Raw genomic sequence first — 14,664 nt, forward strand, 5'->3', positions numbered from 1 at the left:
TATGAATACTGAAGTGAATGTCAGATTTAGCTACAAGAATAAAGAGGAAGTGACTTCATCATGACAAATAACCCAGGCACAAAAGCTAAGATGACCTACGACCACTTCACGAGACAGAAGCAAAGGCAAATTAGCAAACGTGGACCAGTATGTCTTAGATGCAGGCAGAGCCAAAGGTTAGGGCAGAGGAACTTTCTATCCTAGCAGGAGGTTAGGGGTGGGGTATTCGGTGTGGGGTCTCACTAGAGCCCCGGCTGCCTGAGACTCTCTGTAGATCAGGCTGTCCTTGGAGGGTGGGGTGTGTCACTGAGTAGCCCTGGGCTGGCCTAGGACTCCCTAAGAAGACCAGGCTGTCCTTGAACTCACTGAGGCCCCTACTTCAGATGCTGGGATTAAAGAAATGACTCACCACACCCAACTGGAAGGTCAGAGATGTTAAGAATTTTAAAAGTTTTACGATTTCACCGCAAGACTGTATTTCTATTTCCTTATACTTATCCCGTTCAGTGTGTTTCCACTTACTAATTCCTTTCTCATTCATTAATGTAAAAAAAAGATAGGTTTTATTGGGACATTTCACACACACACACACACACACACACACACACACACACACACACACACACAATGTAGTTCAGGTAAATATTCACCTGCTTTTTTCCTTCCCTAGTTCCTTCCTCTCTTCCTCTACCCTTTTTATTTCTTTTGGTTTTTGGTTTTTGTTGTTTTTTATTTGTTGGGCTTTTTTGTTTGTTTGTTTGTTTTTTGTTTAACAAATACAAAAGAACCTCTGATATCCTATCTTTGTGAGTCTGGCTTACTCCACATAACTAGATGATTTCCAGTTCCCCCCATCTTCTTGCAAGTTACCTAATTTCACTCTTAAGGCTGGCTAGGGCTCCACTCTGTGTGTAGGCACACGCACGTGTGTGGCTTTCATATCTTCTTTATGCATTCATCTGTCAGTGGGCGCCCAGGCTGATCCCATCACTTGGTAACTGTGAATATGCTAGTTGCGATTCCAGCTGGCAAACGCAATGATAACTCTATCCTCAGATGTTTACTTCCGTTTTGCCTTTTACTATATGCGTGTATCTATTTATGTGTATGTGTGGGGCATGCACGCATGCCATGGTACATGTGTAGAGAGTTTGGTTCTCTCCTTCCACCAGATGGGTCTCAGGGTTGGAACTCGGGTCCTCAGGCTTGACAGCAAGCGTCCTCACCCACCAAGACATCCATTTTCCCTATCTTTCATTTCTAAAAGATTTTCCTTGGCATAGGTAAAGTCAACCCAATTCCGAATTACAATGCAGCAGTCCATCTAACTACAGCACTACTCAAGGGCCCACATTTTCTTCCATTGGCAGAGCTTCCTACCAGACTAGCTATCGTAAACTCATCCTGACCTAATAATCTTTGCACTCTGCACAGACACCATCAGCCTCTGAGGCCACGTCTCGGCTTGTCCCCTCCCTTTTGATAAGACTTTCTTAATTCCTAGTACTTTATAACCCTATCCAAATTACCCACAATAGTTTATCGCTTGTTAAGGAAAGGTTCTGAAATAAACAATGTTAATTGTACTTTAATCTATAGATACTGTCAATTATTTACAGTGTACATGTCAACATTATTTTGCACCCAAGAGTAAGGTATATGTATTACCTATTAACTAATGCTAATTTACTAAAGCAACGTTGACTGACTATTGTATGCAAAGGACTATACCGAAGCCCAGCTTTATCCCATTACGAGGATCTGCTGTTACGGGTGGAATCGAAAGGAAATTGACGAGTCCACTACCTCTAGGAACTGAGCGTTCACTTTGAATTCAGGAGGGGGGACCCCGTTTTTAATCGCTGAGGTCTTTTTCTCTTCAATACTCTTGAAAAGGTGTTTAACAGCGCGAGAGATGATGCCTTGCTCTTCCTCCATGATGTTGACGTCAAATCCGGTTCCCATCGTGTACGTCTTCCCTGCTCCGGTCTGAACAAAAGAACAAGAGAATGGCGGACAGTTCATATTACCAAGGCCGCAAGACATGACAATGGAAACTGAACTGTAATTCCCACGAAAACAATAAGGCATTTACTTGTCCATACGCAAACACCGTAGCATTGTATCCTTCGAAACAGCCTTCGATGAGTTTTTCAATGCACTGAGTGTAGATCTGCTCCTGCTGGGAATCGATGTCGAACACATAATCAAAAGTAAAGGCTTTATCTTTCCCTAGGAAGACCTGAGGCTCCCCTGGTGTGACTGACGTGCAGATATGGCAGCCTTCAATCTTTTCTTTGGCAAGCTGTGGTCTGATTCTGTGAAGAAGAGTCCAAAAAGAGATGATAGATTATTATACTTGGAAAAGAAGGAAGAGATATCAGAAAAGAAATAATCAGAAAAGAATTTAAGGGCTCTAATTTCTTGGCCAAAAAATTTAAATAAATCAGCCTACCCTGAATTAACTTCGGTAACTAAAATGACTTGCCTAACAAACCCAATGGGTTACCTAGTAATCCGCAAAATAATGAACAAGAGTATAAAGTTCCTCTTAAAATTAAATTTTAATCGGGTACATACTTTTCATCAGCTGTAAGAAATGGACAGTCAAATAAACTCTGCCACTCAGTCGCTATTGTCCTCTGACTCTCTAACATTTACCATAAAAATGAAATATTTTTTAGTATGGAATGTAGAGTTTATTAGAGTAAAGTACACCATCTAAAAATGAAACATTACAGATGACATTTAAACCCTGGTACCCTGAGACATCTGACTCACATTCTCCAACTTCTCACCAGCAGTTTCTGAACACATTTGACGGTGACTGACGATACCGTAACATGTTTAAGTAGATTTCCACAATACACGCATATACCGGTAATCATTTGCTAATGATACACACGCATACGACAACTTTACTGTGTGGGCAGGGACTAAAACGCATCGGGAGCAAGAGTGTTCCAAGCCAAACTAACAACAGAGACAAAGAGAAGTTCCAATATTTTCTCTCTAAAGCAAAGGCCAGGGAAATCAGACGGGCTTGTCCTCCTTCCCACGGAAGATCATGGCATGTACCCATCCCACCCATCCAGAGGCCAGGACTTCCCTGTTCTGAATCCTGTTGGTAGGTTCAAATCTTGTCCTCGAAGAAGGAAAGTGAGTATGGTGATACGTTCGTAACAGAGCAAACTAGACTGTAGGCATTCAGTTTACTCTACAGACATGACATCCAGGGCTGAAGCACCAGTGCTCGATGGTGTCTTAACAGATCCCTGCTGGCCATGGAGAAACACGAGCAGTTTAACACAGAAAAACACGACAACCACACAGACGAAATACATAGGGATAAAGGCAGAAAAAGTATCATGATTTTAAAGGCATTAGTGCCACATCCCTGTTTCATGAGATCAAAGGTCAAAGTCAAAACCAGTGAGGTAGAATAAGTCCGTCTGTATTTATTAAGAGTAACTCAAGCACAAGTCCAGATGTGATGCAAAGACAGGAGGGTAGACAGGATAATACTGAGGTAGGCATAAATTCCACTTACTTATGCAATGCTATTTCTTTCCTGTGGTGTTGTTCTTCTTTGCTAGTGTTTCCAATAACGTTTGCTTTAAAGAAAGAGAGCAGCCACCAAGGAGTCTCAAAGAGCCATGGCGTGCCCATCGAGAAGCTCGGGCTACAGTTCTCTCACTGTAGCGCACCAATGTCCTCACCGTGCAGGGGAACCATAATTCCCATAATTCTAGATCTAGCACTGTTTTCCTGTAGGACACTGTACTATGGGAAGACAAAGGTGGATGGAGAGATAGCTCTCCAGTGAGAACACTCCTGCTCTTGCAGAGGACTGGAGTTTGGTCCCAGGGCCCACAACATGTAGCTCTTAACTGTACATAACTACGGCTACAGGGATCTAACATCTTCTCTGACTGACTTCTGTGCACATATGTACACACACCGGGGCGGGGGGGGGTTGAAAAAGAAAAGGCAAGGGGTTAATATGAAACAATGGAAAAACTCCTTACAAGAAGCTATGATTAGAGATCATAAAACAGCCAATGAACTTAAATTTGAAATGATTTATGCATGCATTTAAATAGACGTATGTGGATCCTAAAACTAAATGAAGGACCATGGGGCGGAAGAAGGGATCTTAAGGACGATAATAAAAAAAAAGCAGTAGGTGAGAGTAATGGGGTGAAAAGAAACTGCTTAGGTAGGGCACGGACGGACGTGGGAGAGGGTAGTTGGGGAGAGGAATGAACAAGAATAAAAAGTCTAACAACACACGGCAAAGATGCCGCGGCAAAGCCTATCGCTGCAGGCCAAACTTAAAAGGACAATTTAAAAAGTAATACATTAGTAAAACAGCCCATGGTAACAGCACCTTCGACCCTTTTTTTCTGTGTGTTCTCGTTAAGCAGTGTTCGCCAAAATTAAGATTCTCTTGTTTCCGAACAGCTCCTGTCCTGCTCCGCCTCACTTGGTTGTGAGAAGGAAGCCGTATCAAACTCCAGCTGTTTTTGGGAGAATGGCTGCTCATCGTTGGGAAGACGGAAACAGCACCTCAAGAGAATATCAGTTCCACCCTCTTCTGCATTCTGCCCATAATCTAGCTCAGGAGACAGTAATAATTCCTGAGATGCTCTTCAGTCCACCACGGTTTTTCTCACCCTTCACATCCCCCTAATGAAGGCCCTTGCTATCTCTTACTCCTCTCAAAGCTTCCACCCAATCCTGTCCCCAGAAGTCTGTTCTGCACAACGCGCATCGGTTGTGGGGTCAACAAACTCCACCCATGTCATTCTCTGCTTCGTCTCGCTACTCCCTGCATTTAAAGAGGATTTCCATTGGCGAGGAAAGTGGTGAGGGTTTCTCGCCCATTCACAAACAAGCTGCACTCTTTTTGCTCTTGTGCCTTCAAATACATGTCCCCTTTCTCAGACGCCCCCCACTTCTATTCAAGACTCCCTTACCAAATTGGACACCTCAGTTCCAATCTCTATCCAGATAGCAGCAAATCTGGATGCTCCTCTGGCCTCTTTGCCCTCCAGCACAAAATCGTATGTGAGCTCGGTATGCTCTCTCTCCCCGAGAGGCCACCTCATTAACTCCAGGCCCCTGCTCTCTACCAGCTTTAGGACGGCCAGGCCACTCCAAGAACATAATAAATCCGTTGTGGTAGAACACAATCTAATCATAAGAGTGAGCACTGTGGGGATTGGGGATTTAGCTCAGTGGTAGAGCACTTGCCTAGCAAGCGCAAGGCCCTGGGTTCAGTCCCCAGCTCCGAAAAAAAGAAAAAAAAAAAAAAAGAGAGTGAGCATTGTGCTCTTCTCTGCAACCAGTTACTCGATCTTGAGTAAATTATTATGCCCATAAGCTGACTGACTGGACTGTTCACTTTCCATTTGTGGTGTTTCAACACAACTGAGAAAAATTAGGGGCCATTTGAATTGCAGATCTGTCAGTCCATTTTAGAATCCCATTGTCATTCTGTCTTTACACTGACCTCCTAACCTATGCTCACCTGATGACTACTCTTGCTAATCGAAGGGAGGATCTGCTTAAAATACAGATGGTGCCCAGGTCCATTCATTCGCATGGGCAGAGAGGAAAACATGGTTTTAGCTGTCAACAAGACAAGCTGAGCCCTTTTTCTACCAGACACGGGCAAGGCCTCCCACGACGCAGAAAAGTGGGGACTTTCCTCAAAAGTTCCCTGCCCCATTCAGAGTCTGCCCCACATGTGGCCCATACATATACAGCCACCCAGTTAGATAAGATGGATGAAGTAAAGAAGTGCAGGCCGACAGGAACCGGATGTAGATCGCTCCTGAGAGACACAGCCAGAATACAGCAAACACAGAGGCGAATGCCATCATTAAACCACTGAACTGAGAACAGGACCCCTGTTGATGAAGGAATCAGAAAAAGGACTGAAAGAGCTTGAAGGGGCTCGAGACCCCATATGAACAACAATGCCAACCAACCAGAGCTTCCAGGGACTAAGCCACTACCTAAAGACTATACATGGACTGACCCTGGACTCTGACCTCATAGGTAGCAATGAATATCCTAGTAAGAGCACCAGTGGAAGGGGAAGCCCTTGGTCCTGCTAAGACTGAACCCCCAGTGAATGTGATTGTTGGGGGGAGGGCGGCAATGGGGGGGAGGATAGGGAGGGGAACACCCATAAAGAAGGGGATGGGGAGGGGTTAGGGGGATGTTGGCCTGGAAACCAACCGGGAAAGGGAATAACATTCGAAATGTAAATAAGGAATACTCAAGTTAATAAAAAAATTTAAAAAAATTTTTTTAAATTTAAAAAAAAAAGGTTCCCTGCGAAATTTTCTCTCAATCCTCCTTCAAAAATTAGCCTTTTAAGCTGGCCAAATCCCTAATCACATCTGAGTGAAAATTTTCTCGCTTTAAGTTCAAGCCCAGCTCACTGCTTCTAATGAAAAGAGCTCCACGTTTGTGTAGCTACAACTGCAATACTGAAAGAATCTGAAATCAGACAAGAAAAGAAACAATGTCTCCCCTTACCAAAAACTAAGAAACAAAAGAGAAAGAATCTTGAGATTTGCCACTGCATATTTTCAAACTCTATTTCTTAGTAGTTTTATGCACAGTATCACATCATGAAATGTACGTATCTAACCCTGACAATGAACTGTACATTTTGCAATATAAGCATTTTGGCTAAAACTTTTCAAAAATCCTTCCAGGTTTTTAAAATGTATAATCATACAAGTCGATACAGTTCAAGTAGCTTCCTAAAGGGAGACCTGCGTAAAACAAATGGCCTAACTCTTTAGAATGAAATATTCTAATACTGTCCATCAAGATTATATTGGTAAACTATATATAACATATAAATAATTATAGATTACTTATCTATAATTATATCTATACATCTAAACTATTACAAATACATAATTACACATATAATTATGCTACCTCTGTAATTATGAAGTCCTAAACACTATAATTTGTTGTAACTGGGTTGAAGAGAACCACAACACAAGCTTTTTGAATTTCAAGGTAAAGAAAAGAGAACAGATGCAGCCCTCACCTCACGTCTGAACCTTCCCCTTCCTGCGCTTACAGGAAACCCAGTATTCTGACAGAATGTAGGTCGTCTTATGTCAGCATTCCTGGAAAACTTTTTCTAGGCCACATGTAGTGGCACGTGCCTTTAATTCCAGCACGTATGAGACAGGAGCTGGACGATCTCTGTGAGTTCCAGTCCACCCTGATCTTCAGAGCATGTTCCTGGACACCCAGGAATGCACTGCAAGAGCCTGTCTCGTGGGTGGATGGATGGATGGATGGATGGACGGACAGACAGACAGATAGGGGTGGGTGGATATATAGACAGATGGAAAAGAATAAAATGTAATTTGACGCATATGGATGGGTGAGTGGGTGGGTGGATGGACAGACAACTAGATGGAAAAGAATACAATGTAATTTGATCCATAACCTCCTGTTTTCCTAACCTCTGCTGTGAGCATCCTTGTTTTCTGAATTGCAACAACTTGATTCACATCAAGTCACTGCGATATTCTTTAGGCTTCCGTGAGGGCTCAGCTATGTGCTTCCCTGAACTACGGACCTGGAACATGGATCCCCTCTGTATCTGCCAACCGTTTATAAGATGTCATCGTCTCACAGACTTTGACACTCTTTACCCTTCCTTGAGCTGAATTATTTATCCCTCCGGACACCTGTTCATGATTTTCATATAGTAGACATCCAACTGAATTTCTGTCTCTCCATTAGCGACTCTCTACAGATAGAGAATACATCTTACAAATGACATAAAAGGGAGTAATTGCACAAGTGTTTCCTCACGGACTCTGATAAACTACACCAGCTCGAAAGTTTGGCCCCAATGCTGTGTACTGCTCCTGCTTAGGTAATAGAAACTCATTCTTAAACACTGTTTGGGGCTGGAGAGATAACTCCATGCTAAGGGCACTGACTGCTCTTCCAGAGGTCCTGAGTTCAAAGCCCAGCAACCACATGGTGGCTTACAACCATCTGTAATGAGATATGATGCCCTGTTCTCTGTTCTGGTGTATCTGAAGACAGCTACAGTGTACTTACATATAATAAATAAAACTTTTTAAAAAACACTATTCAATGACACTCTAATGATCTCTAATTTACTATAAGCTATAAGATGAAGAGCTTAGCTTGGTATTTTTAAGGTTCACTATGGGTTCAAGTCACATTTTAACTAATGAAGAAAACAAAGCAAAGGTTTTCTATGTCAGCCTTTTAAAAGAAGCAATAAACTCCCTTTTCCTGCTACACACCACACCCATTATTAGTTGAATGCCTTTCGTCTTCTTCTTCATTCCTATCGAGAACTCCAGCACGAGATAACCAGCCCGTATTCTGGTGGCCACTGGGGAAATGACTATGACTCTAGTGGTGCCATCCGAAAGTCCCAGGGCATTCCGAGAACGAATCTGGCAACTTTGTCAAAATCCTGCCTTGCCTCCCATTTTTTGCCTTCACAATAGCCAAACTATTTTTTATATCTGAATATATTAAATAAGCTAAGAGATCAAATCTTGTTTTCAGCACGCAACCTTAAAAGGGAGCATCTTCCATCAGACAAAGGTTGCCTTTTGCTTTTGCTTCCCATCTGAGCAGTGAATCCCCAAGCCTTCTTACGACGACATTTCTCCTGACTGCGTGCACAGCATCCACACAATGGGTGCCTCTGCGTTGCATCTAGTAGGTCAGGAGGGAATGAGAAGCCAGCTTAAAATATGCACATCGCAGAATTGAAGGTCCTGTGAGGGATAAAAGGTCTTAGGCTCCAACTGGAGTACTGTATCTCTGCCACTACTCATGATATGGTAAAAGGCGAGCTTGCCATCTTATGATCAGATATCAAATATCAAACTCCTCATAGGTCTTCACCCACACTAGCCCCAACTCTGGGTAAGTTACTCTCTCCGCCTCAATTCCTTCACCCATGAAACATCTCTAAGATATCACTGCCAAACCCACACGGCGGCATCTTGAACAGATGAGACACCATGTGGCAATGGAAGCCTAGGTGTGTATAAATTGCTGGTACTATTACTACAAGGTCATTTGAATATCCCCTAAACCAGTTTCCTCTCCAGTCAGCATGATATCGCAAATGATTCTAGGTCTTCCACGAACTTTGTAATATTTACTTTTTGTCTCCTTTAACTTCCGCTTTAATTTTCTTTTTTAAGCACACTTTGAAAAGCCTGAGTTTTTTCCCCTAAGCATATATAAATTCAGCGCTGAACATTACCTATGGATACAGGCACACAACTGTGTCTAGACATAATGCCAAAGACAATCGAGTGGAGTGTTTCACCCCTTCATCTGCAAAGAACAGGCACCATTCCAATTTTTTTTCACAGTAATGAAAAGAGTAACCAAGCTCTCTTCACACTGTCCTTCACCTCAGTGTGGGATACACCAAGAACCTTTTCGTGTGGACTTGTGTGTGTCTATATGTATGTCTACCGCATGTGTGCGGGTGCCTGCAAAGTCCAGGAGAGATTGTCAGATCCCCTGGAGCTGGAATTATTAGAGGTTGCAAGCCACCTCCTGTGGCTTCTGGGAGCTGAACTCGGGTGCTCTACAAGAGCATCAAGTTCTCTACACCCTGAGTCACAGATCCAGCTCCATTGGGAACTTGACGGCATTCTGTTAATTCACTGGCAATTTCAGACGTGTCTCTAATGAACGTGGTCATTTTCACACACATCCCCACTCCCTCTCCCACTGAAACCATTCTTAACAACCAGTTCCCCCCTATTTTCAAACACTCTGTGTGTGTGTGTGTGTGTGTGTGTGTGTGCAATACAGAAAGGAAGGTGTTGCTGAAAACAGAACCCAGGGCCTCTTGTATGTCAGGCAAGAACGTCCTGAAATTGAACTACATCTTTACAAAATGGGGATTTTCTCACGTCGTTATTATAATTGTTTTTATCTCTGTCACCAATAAGAGAACTTCATTCAGAAACGGAACTCCCTAGGTAACTAGTTTGGTTTAGAGGGAACTGTAATTATGATGGTAAGTTATTATGGTAAAGTAAATTCTTAATCTGAATTGTGTGAACTGGATGCTAAAGACTGGAATGCTAGTGACTGTAGGTACTGCAGAGATAAATAATGCCCTGATGCTGGAATTTATAGCAAACCATTGTGTGCGCAAGAACCCATATGTCCTGTCAAAACTAGACCAGTAGCACTAATGTTAACCCAAGTACAAGGACACAGACAACCAAACCCATATTTTCAAAGGCGTGGAAACAGTGCTCTTTGAACTTTTACAGTATAGCTCTCCCACTTCCAAGGGATAAATAAGCTTTGCTTTTGCTAACTGACCGGTTAAGATGTTTTCCAAGAAGGAAGAGAGCCACCACCCTTCTTTCTACACTTGGCCACTGTTGACTTCCTTACCAGGTCAGTAAAAAGCACTGCCGTCCCTGATCCAGTTCTGTGGGCACTGGGAACTTCCTGTGGCGTGCACGCCTTGGCTAACTCTGTTTCGCTGTGTTCTGTTGCTTGAGGGATGCTGATCTCATCCCGTGCCGCAGTGGTAGTTTTCTAGTTCACCCAATGACCTGACCCGATTCCCACTCTCCGAGGCCCTTTTGCTCACACCTATCTGTAACCTGCTCTTCTGGTACCTCCTAGATTGACACTGCTGCTCTTCCTAGTAAACTGTCACCAGCAGATCCTTGGCACCGAGCCTTTGTCCTCCTTAGCTCTACTGCTGTGCTCAGTGATCTTCCTCATGGCTGCCACTTACTGGTTCTCCATTGGAGTCTTAGGGTGAATTACGTTTTACTTATTTTTAATTTTCTAAAAGTTAGAGCAGCTATCATTTTGTCATGATATCAAGCCACTGAGGTTTCTGGTCCACCTTTTAACCCTTCTCTAGTCCACTCCAGTAAACAGATGCCACATCAAGGTAGCCTCTATCCCATCTTAACCATCTACTTTCTGTTCTCGACATTCTCAGCACACCATAGGAACTGTAAGACCCCCTTTTCCTCATGCTTTCTAAGGGATAAGACACTGCATGAATACTAAAGCCAGCAGTGCAGCGCCAGCCCTGGGGATGTAAAAGCAGGAGGATTCAGAGCTCAAGGTCAGTTTTAGCTACAAAGTAGCAAGGAGAAGGCCAGCCCACGGCATAGAAAACTATCTAAAATACAATAAGATACAACTTAGCCCGTTATAATTATGCATGGAATTTCCTAAATCATTTTGCAAAATTATAAATGAAACTATACATGCTTTTGGAAAGTAAGAGAGTATCGTATTCTATACTGCCTACTAATACTATCCTCTTATTAGATTATTCCTTTACGAGAAAAACAGATACGACTCTATAAAAATAACAGATCAAAAACCAAAGAATACATGTAGCTTCACAAACAATGGAAGATTCACCCCAAAGCTTCCAGAAAGAATACAGCCCTGCCCAACCACTTTAGGATTTTTGAGCTCTAGGAAAAGAATCTCCGTGCTCCTTAAAGCCTTGTGACAATTCGTTACAATGGCAAGGGAAACTAATTCTTGACCTCCAGCTTCCTTTGAACAGGTAGTGAGTGTCTCCAACTGTAAGGCACAGTGAACAACCATCTTATAATCCACTGTTCAAACTAGGTCAATTGTGAAGGAAACGAGGGCCCAACTAGCAATCATTCCAAGGGAGCCGTGGGAAATAGAACCATCTGAGGTACAGAACTCATGGGGCACTAACAGCAGGTGATCCTGTACGACCTCGGAGCTGCATACCTCAGTCAAAAGGACAAGGAAGTGTATCGATAATCAGCACACCAAAAACAGGTTGAAGCCACGGAGGGAGTGTCAGCTACTGGCAACAGATAAGAATGGTACCAGTTCTCAGGCCTGGCCCCAGGATGGAATGGCCCGGTAAGTTCAACGTGTTTACTTTGTTCTCAGTAAACGCTAATGCAGATTCCCACGTCCCACCCAAACATGTTAAATCAGAATTTCCAGAGGTGGGACCCAGACTCTACATTGCGAGTAGGCTCTCTGAGTGACTCCAACACATTGTTAGGCCAGGGCCAAACTTTCTGAAGCAGTGAGGAGCAGCGACGCTTGGGGGAGACCTTAACCCCATCTGCTAGGGTCCCCTGGCCACACCCCCAAAACAATACCACTTCTTCCACCATATTTTTCCTACTAAATACAATCTTAGTGGGGCTGAAGAGACGGCTGGCTCGGCAGTTAAAGAGCACTGACTACTCTTGAGGAGGCCCTGGGTTCAGTTCTAAGTACCCACATGGCGGGATGAAACGCTCTCTCTTCTGACCTCTGAGGGCACTGCACCTACCTGCTACAGAAACCTACATGCAAGCAAGGCATTCATATGCATAAAATAAAAACGAATCGTTATGGCTGGAGAGATGGCTCAGCGGTTAAGAGCACCTGAGTGCTCTTCCAGAGGTCCTGAGTTCAATTCCCAGCAACCACATGGTGGCCCCCAACCATCTATAATGGGATCGGATGCCCTCTACTGGTATGTCTGAAGACAGAGACAGTGTACTCACCTACATAACACAAATAAATAAATATAAAAAACAAAACAAAAAAAACCCCCGAATCTTGAAATCTTATTATTCTGGTCCAATATGTCTCAAGCAACAAGATGATGGCTCCTGAGGAATCTACTCAACATTATCCTCCAGCCTCCACCCACACATGCTCTTATACCCAGGAACAAACACACAGCACATTACACACACACACACACACACACACACACACACACACACACACACACCAAACAGACATAACTGGATTGTTACTAAACCTTAGATCATATCTGAATGCTCCTTTTCCATAACATAGCACTGTGTATTTAATTATTTTAAAGATATGTTACCAAAAAAATTTCTTAAGAGGTACAGTATACTAGTCATAATTATTAAATTGTTCTCTTATGCTGCACTAAATAAGACAAAATTAAATTATTTTTATACTGCACTGAATTCACTATGAAAATAACTACATCTTCAGCTACCCTGCTTGCTAAGTGTAATGAGGCAGACCTGGCCTGAAGAATATCAATAAGAGACAAGGAACAAGTCAACTTTTGTTAAATAGTAATTTTTCAATCTCTTACACAATTAGAATACTGTATTTTTAAAGTCATGCACAGACCACACAGGAGCATGTGAAATAAAATTTCCTTTCAATAAAATCAAGTTTTCAATAGCTAAGATGCAGTTGCTTTGTTTTTCAGAGTGCTTGTCACTTAGAAGGTCAGACGAATGCCATGCATGGAACTTGACAGTAGCTCATGAAGCCTGTGACAGAAAGCTGCGAACAGCAGTCCCTGTGACTCCTGCCTATTTAATCTCCCCGTTAACTTTAAAACACCCATTACCATTGACATGTAGTCAGACTTGAAAGTGGAAGAACGGGAGCAACTCGGCTTTCCCCCGGGACATTTTACCTCCTGAATGTTTGAAAGAAACACTTAAAGAGAACAAAGTATCTTTGGTAAATGAACTGGATCTTCTTTCTGCATTGAAGTTCCCCGGATCCTGCTGTCCATGAGCTCAGGCAGTAAAGGTAAGACCCAAGTCTAAGACACTGAGTGAGAAGCCATTAGAGGTTTGCTTTTGATTTTTTGACATTAAGAGCTATCTAAAGCCATTAGCTTCCCCCTCAGACAAGGTGACCATAATGGTTCTTGCCTTCTCGACAGAATGGCGGGCTAAGCCAGATTTGAAGCCAACTATAAGAATCAATTGTTTCCAGAAAACAGGGAAAGACATCCTTCCAGAATCAATTCCATTAAAAAAAATCAATCCTTTATTTGTATAACACTGTGCTCTACTGAGAAATATATAGGAGAAAGAAAGGATAAATATTAAGTCCCTGCCATCTATAATTTTGCTATGCCATACAGAAAATAAGGCAAAACAAATCAACTGTAACTCAACATGCTACAGGACCATACAGATCGCATCACATGGGAGCTTATGGAAATTTGTATTTTGATGCTGAGGACGTGTCAAACACTGAATAATCTTCAGGTGACAGTAATGTCATGCTGCCTCCAAACCTTAAAGATAGGAGGTAATGACAGAAAAGGCTTGCATGAGGAGGGAGAGGAAAGAGGACTTTGATAGGCACATTCTGAGGAAACAGAAACAGAAAATGAATCAACGAGCAAAGCTGTACCCTTTTCACCTAAGAAAGCTTCTGATTATAAGTCGAAGTCTACTGTTTCCAGAGAGCTGTTGGACCACTGAGACGACTCAAGTGCCTGGAAGTCGGTTATACACAATTTCAGCATGGCCACCAAGATCGAACTAGCCCACCTTTATGCTCATCTAAAAGAAATCCATCAAACAAACAGGCACGTGTTTTACAAGCCAAACTCAAACAAGGAAATGAAACGAAAGTGGAAATTTGTAGATCCAGCTCTAGGTTGCAGGCTCCAGTCCGCCGGCTTTGGAGAAGCAGCCCCAGTACACGTAGTCACATAAGGATGTAGGGAGATGGGGTGTAGAGCATGAACTTTTTTTTTTTTTTTTTTTTTTTTGCCTCTCAAGCCACAGGATTTTGAGTAATTGCTTTTATTATTATGCAACCAGTTTACTG

General features: G+C 42.7%; 1 protein-coding gene across 48 annotated transcripts in view; it reads right to left on the reverse strand.

Moving 5' to 3' along the window:
• Positions 1-14,664, reverse strand: part of Kif21a (kinesin family member 21A) — a 115,376-nt gene that overhangs the window by 58,396 nt on the left and 42,316 nt on the right. For all 48 annotated transcript variants that reach the window (XR_015623945.1, XR_015623944.1, XR_015623943.1 and 45 more), the window contains 2 exon segments: positions 2,096-2,318; positions 1,807-1,989 (listed from right to left, as the gene is read on the reverse strand). Coding sequence is in view for 42 of the 48 variants with exons in the window: in NM_001371538.1 (NP_001358467.1) it covers positions 1,807-1,989; positions 2,096-2,318 (406 nt within the window). In the remaining 6 variants the exon portion in view is untranslated.

The sequence above is a fragment of the Rattus norvegicus genome, chromosome 7 (genome assembly GCF_021556685.1).
Source record: "Rattus norvegicus strain SHRSP/BbbUtx chromosome 7, alternate assembly SHRSP_T2T, whole genome shotgun sequence".
Taxonomy (NCBI): Eukaryota; Metazoa; Chordata; class Mammalia; order Rodentia; family Muridae; genus Rattus; species Rattus norvegicus.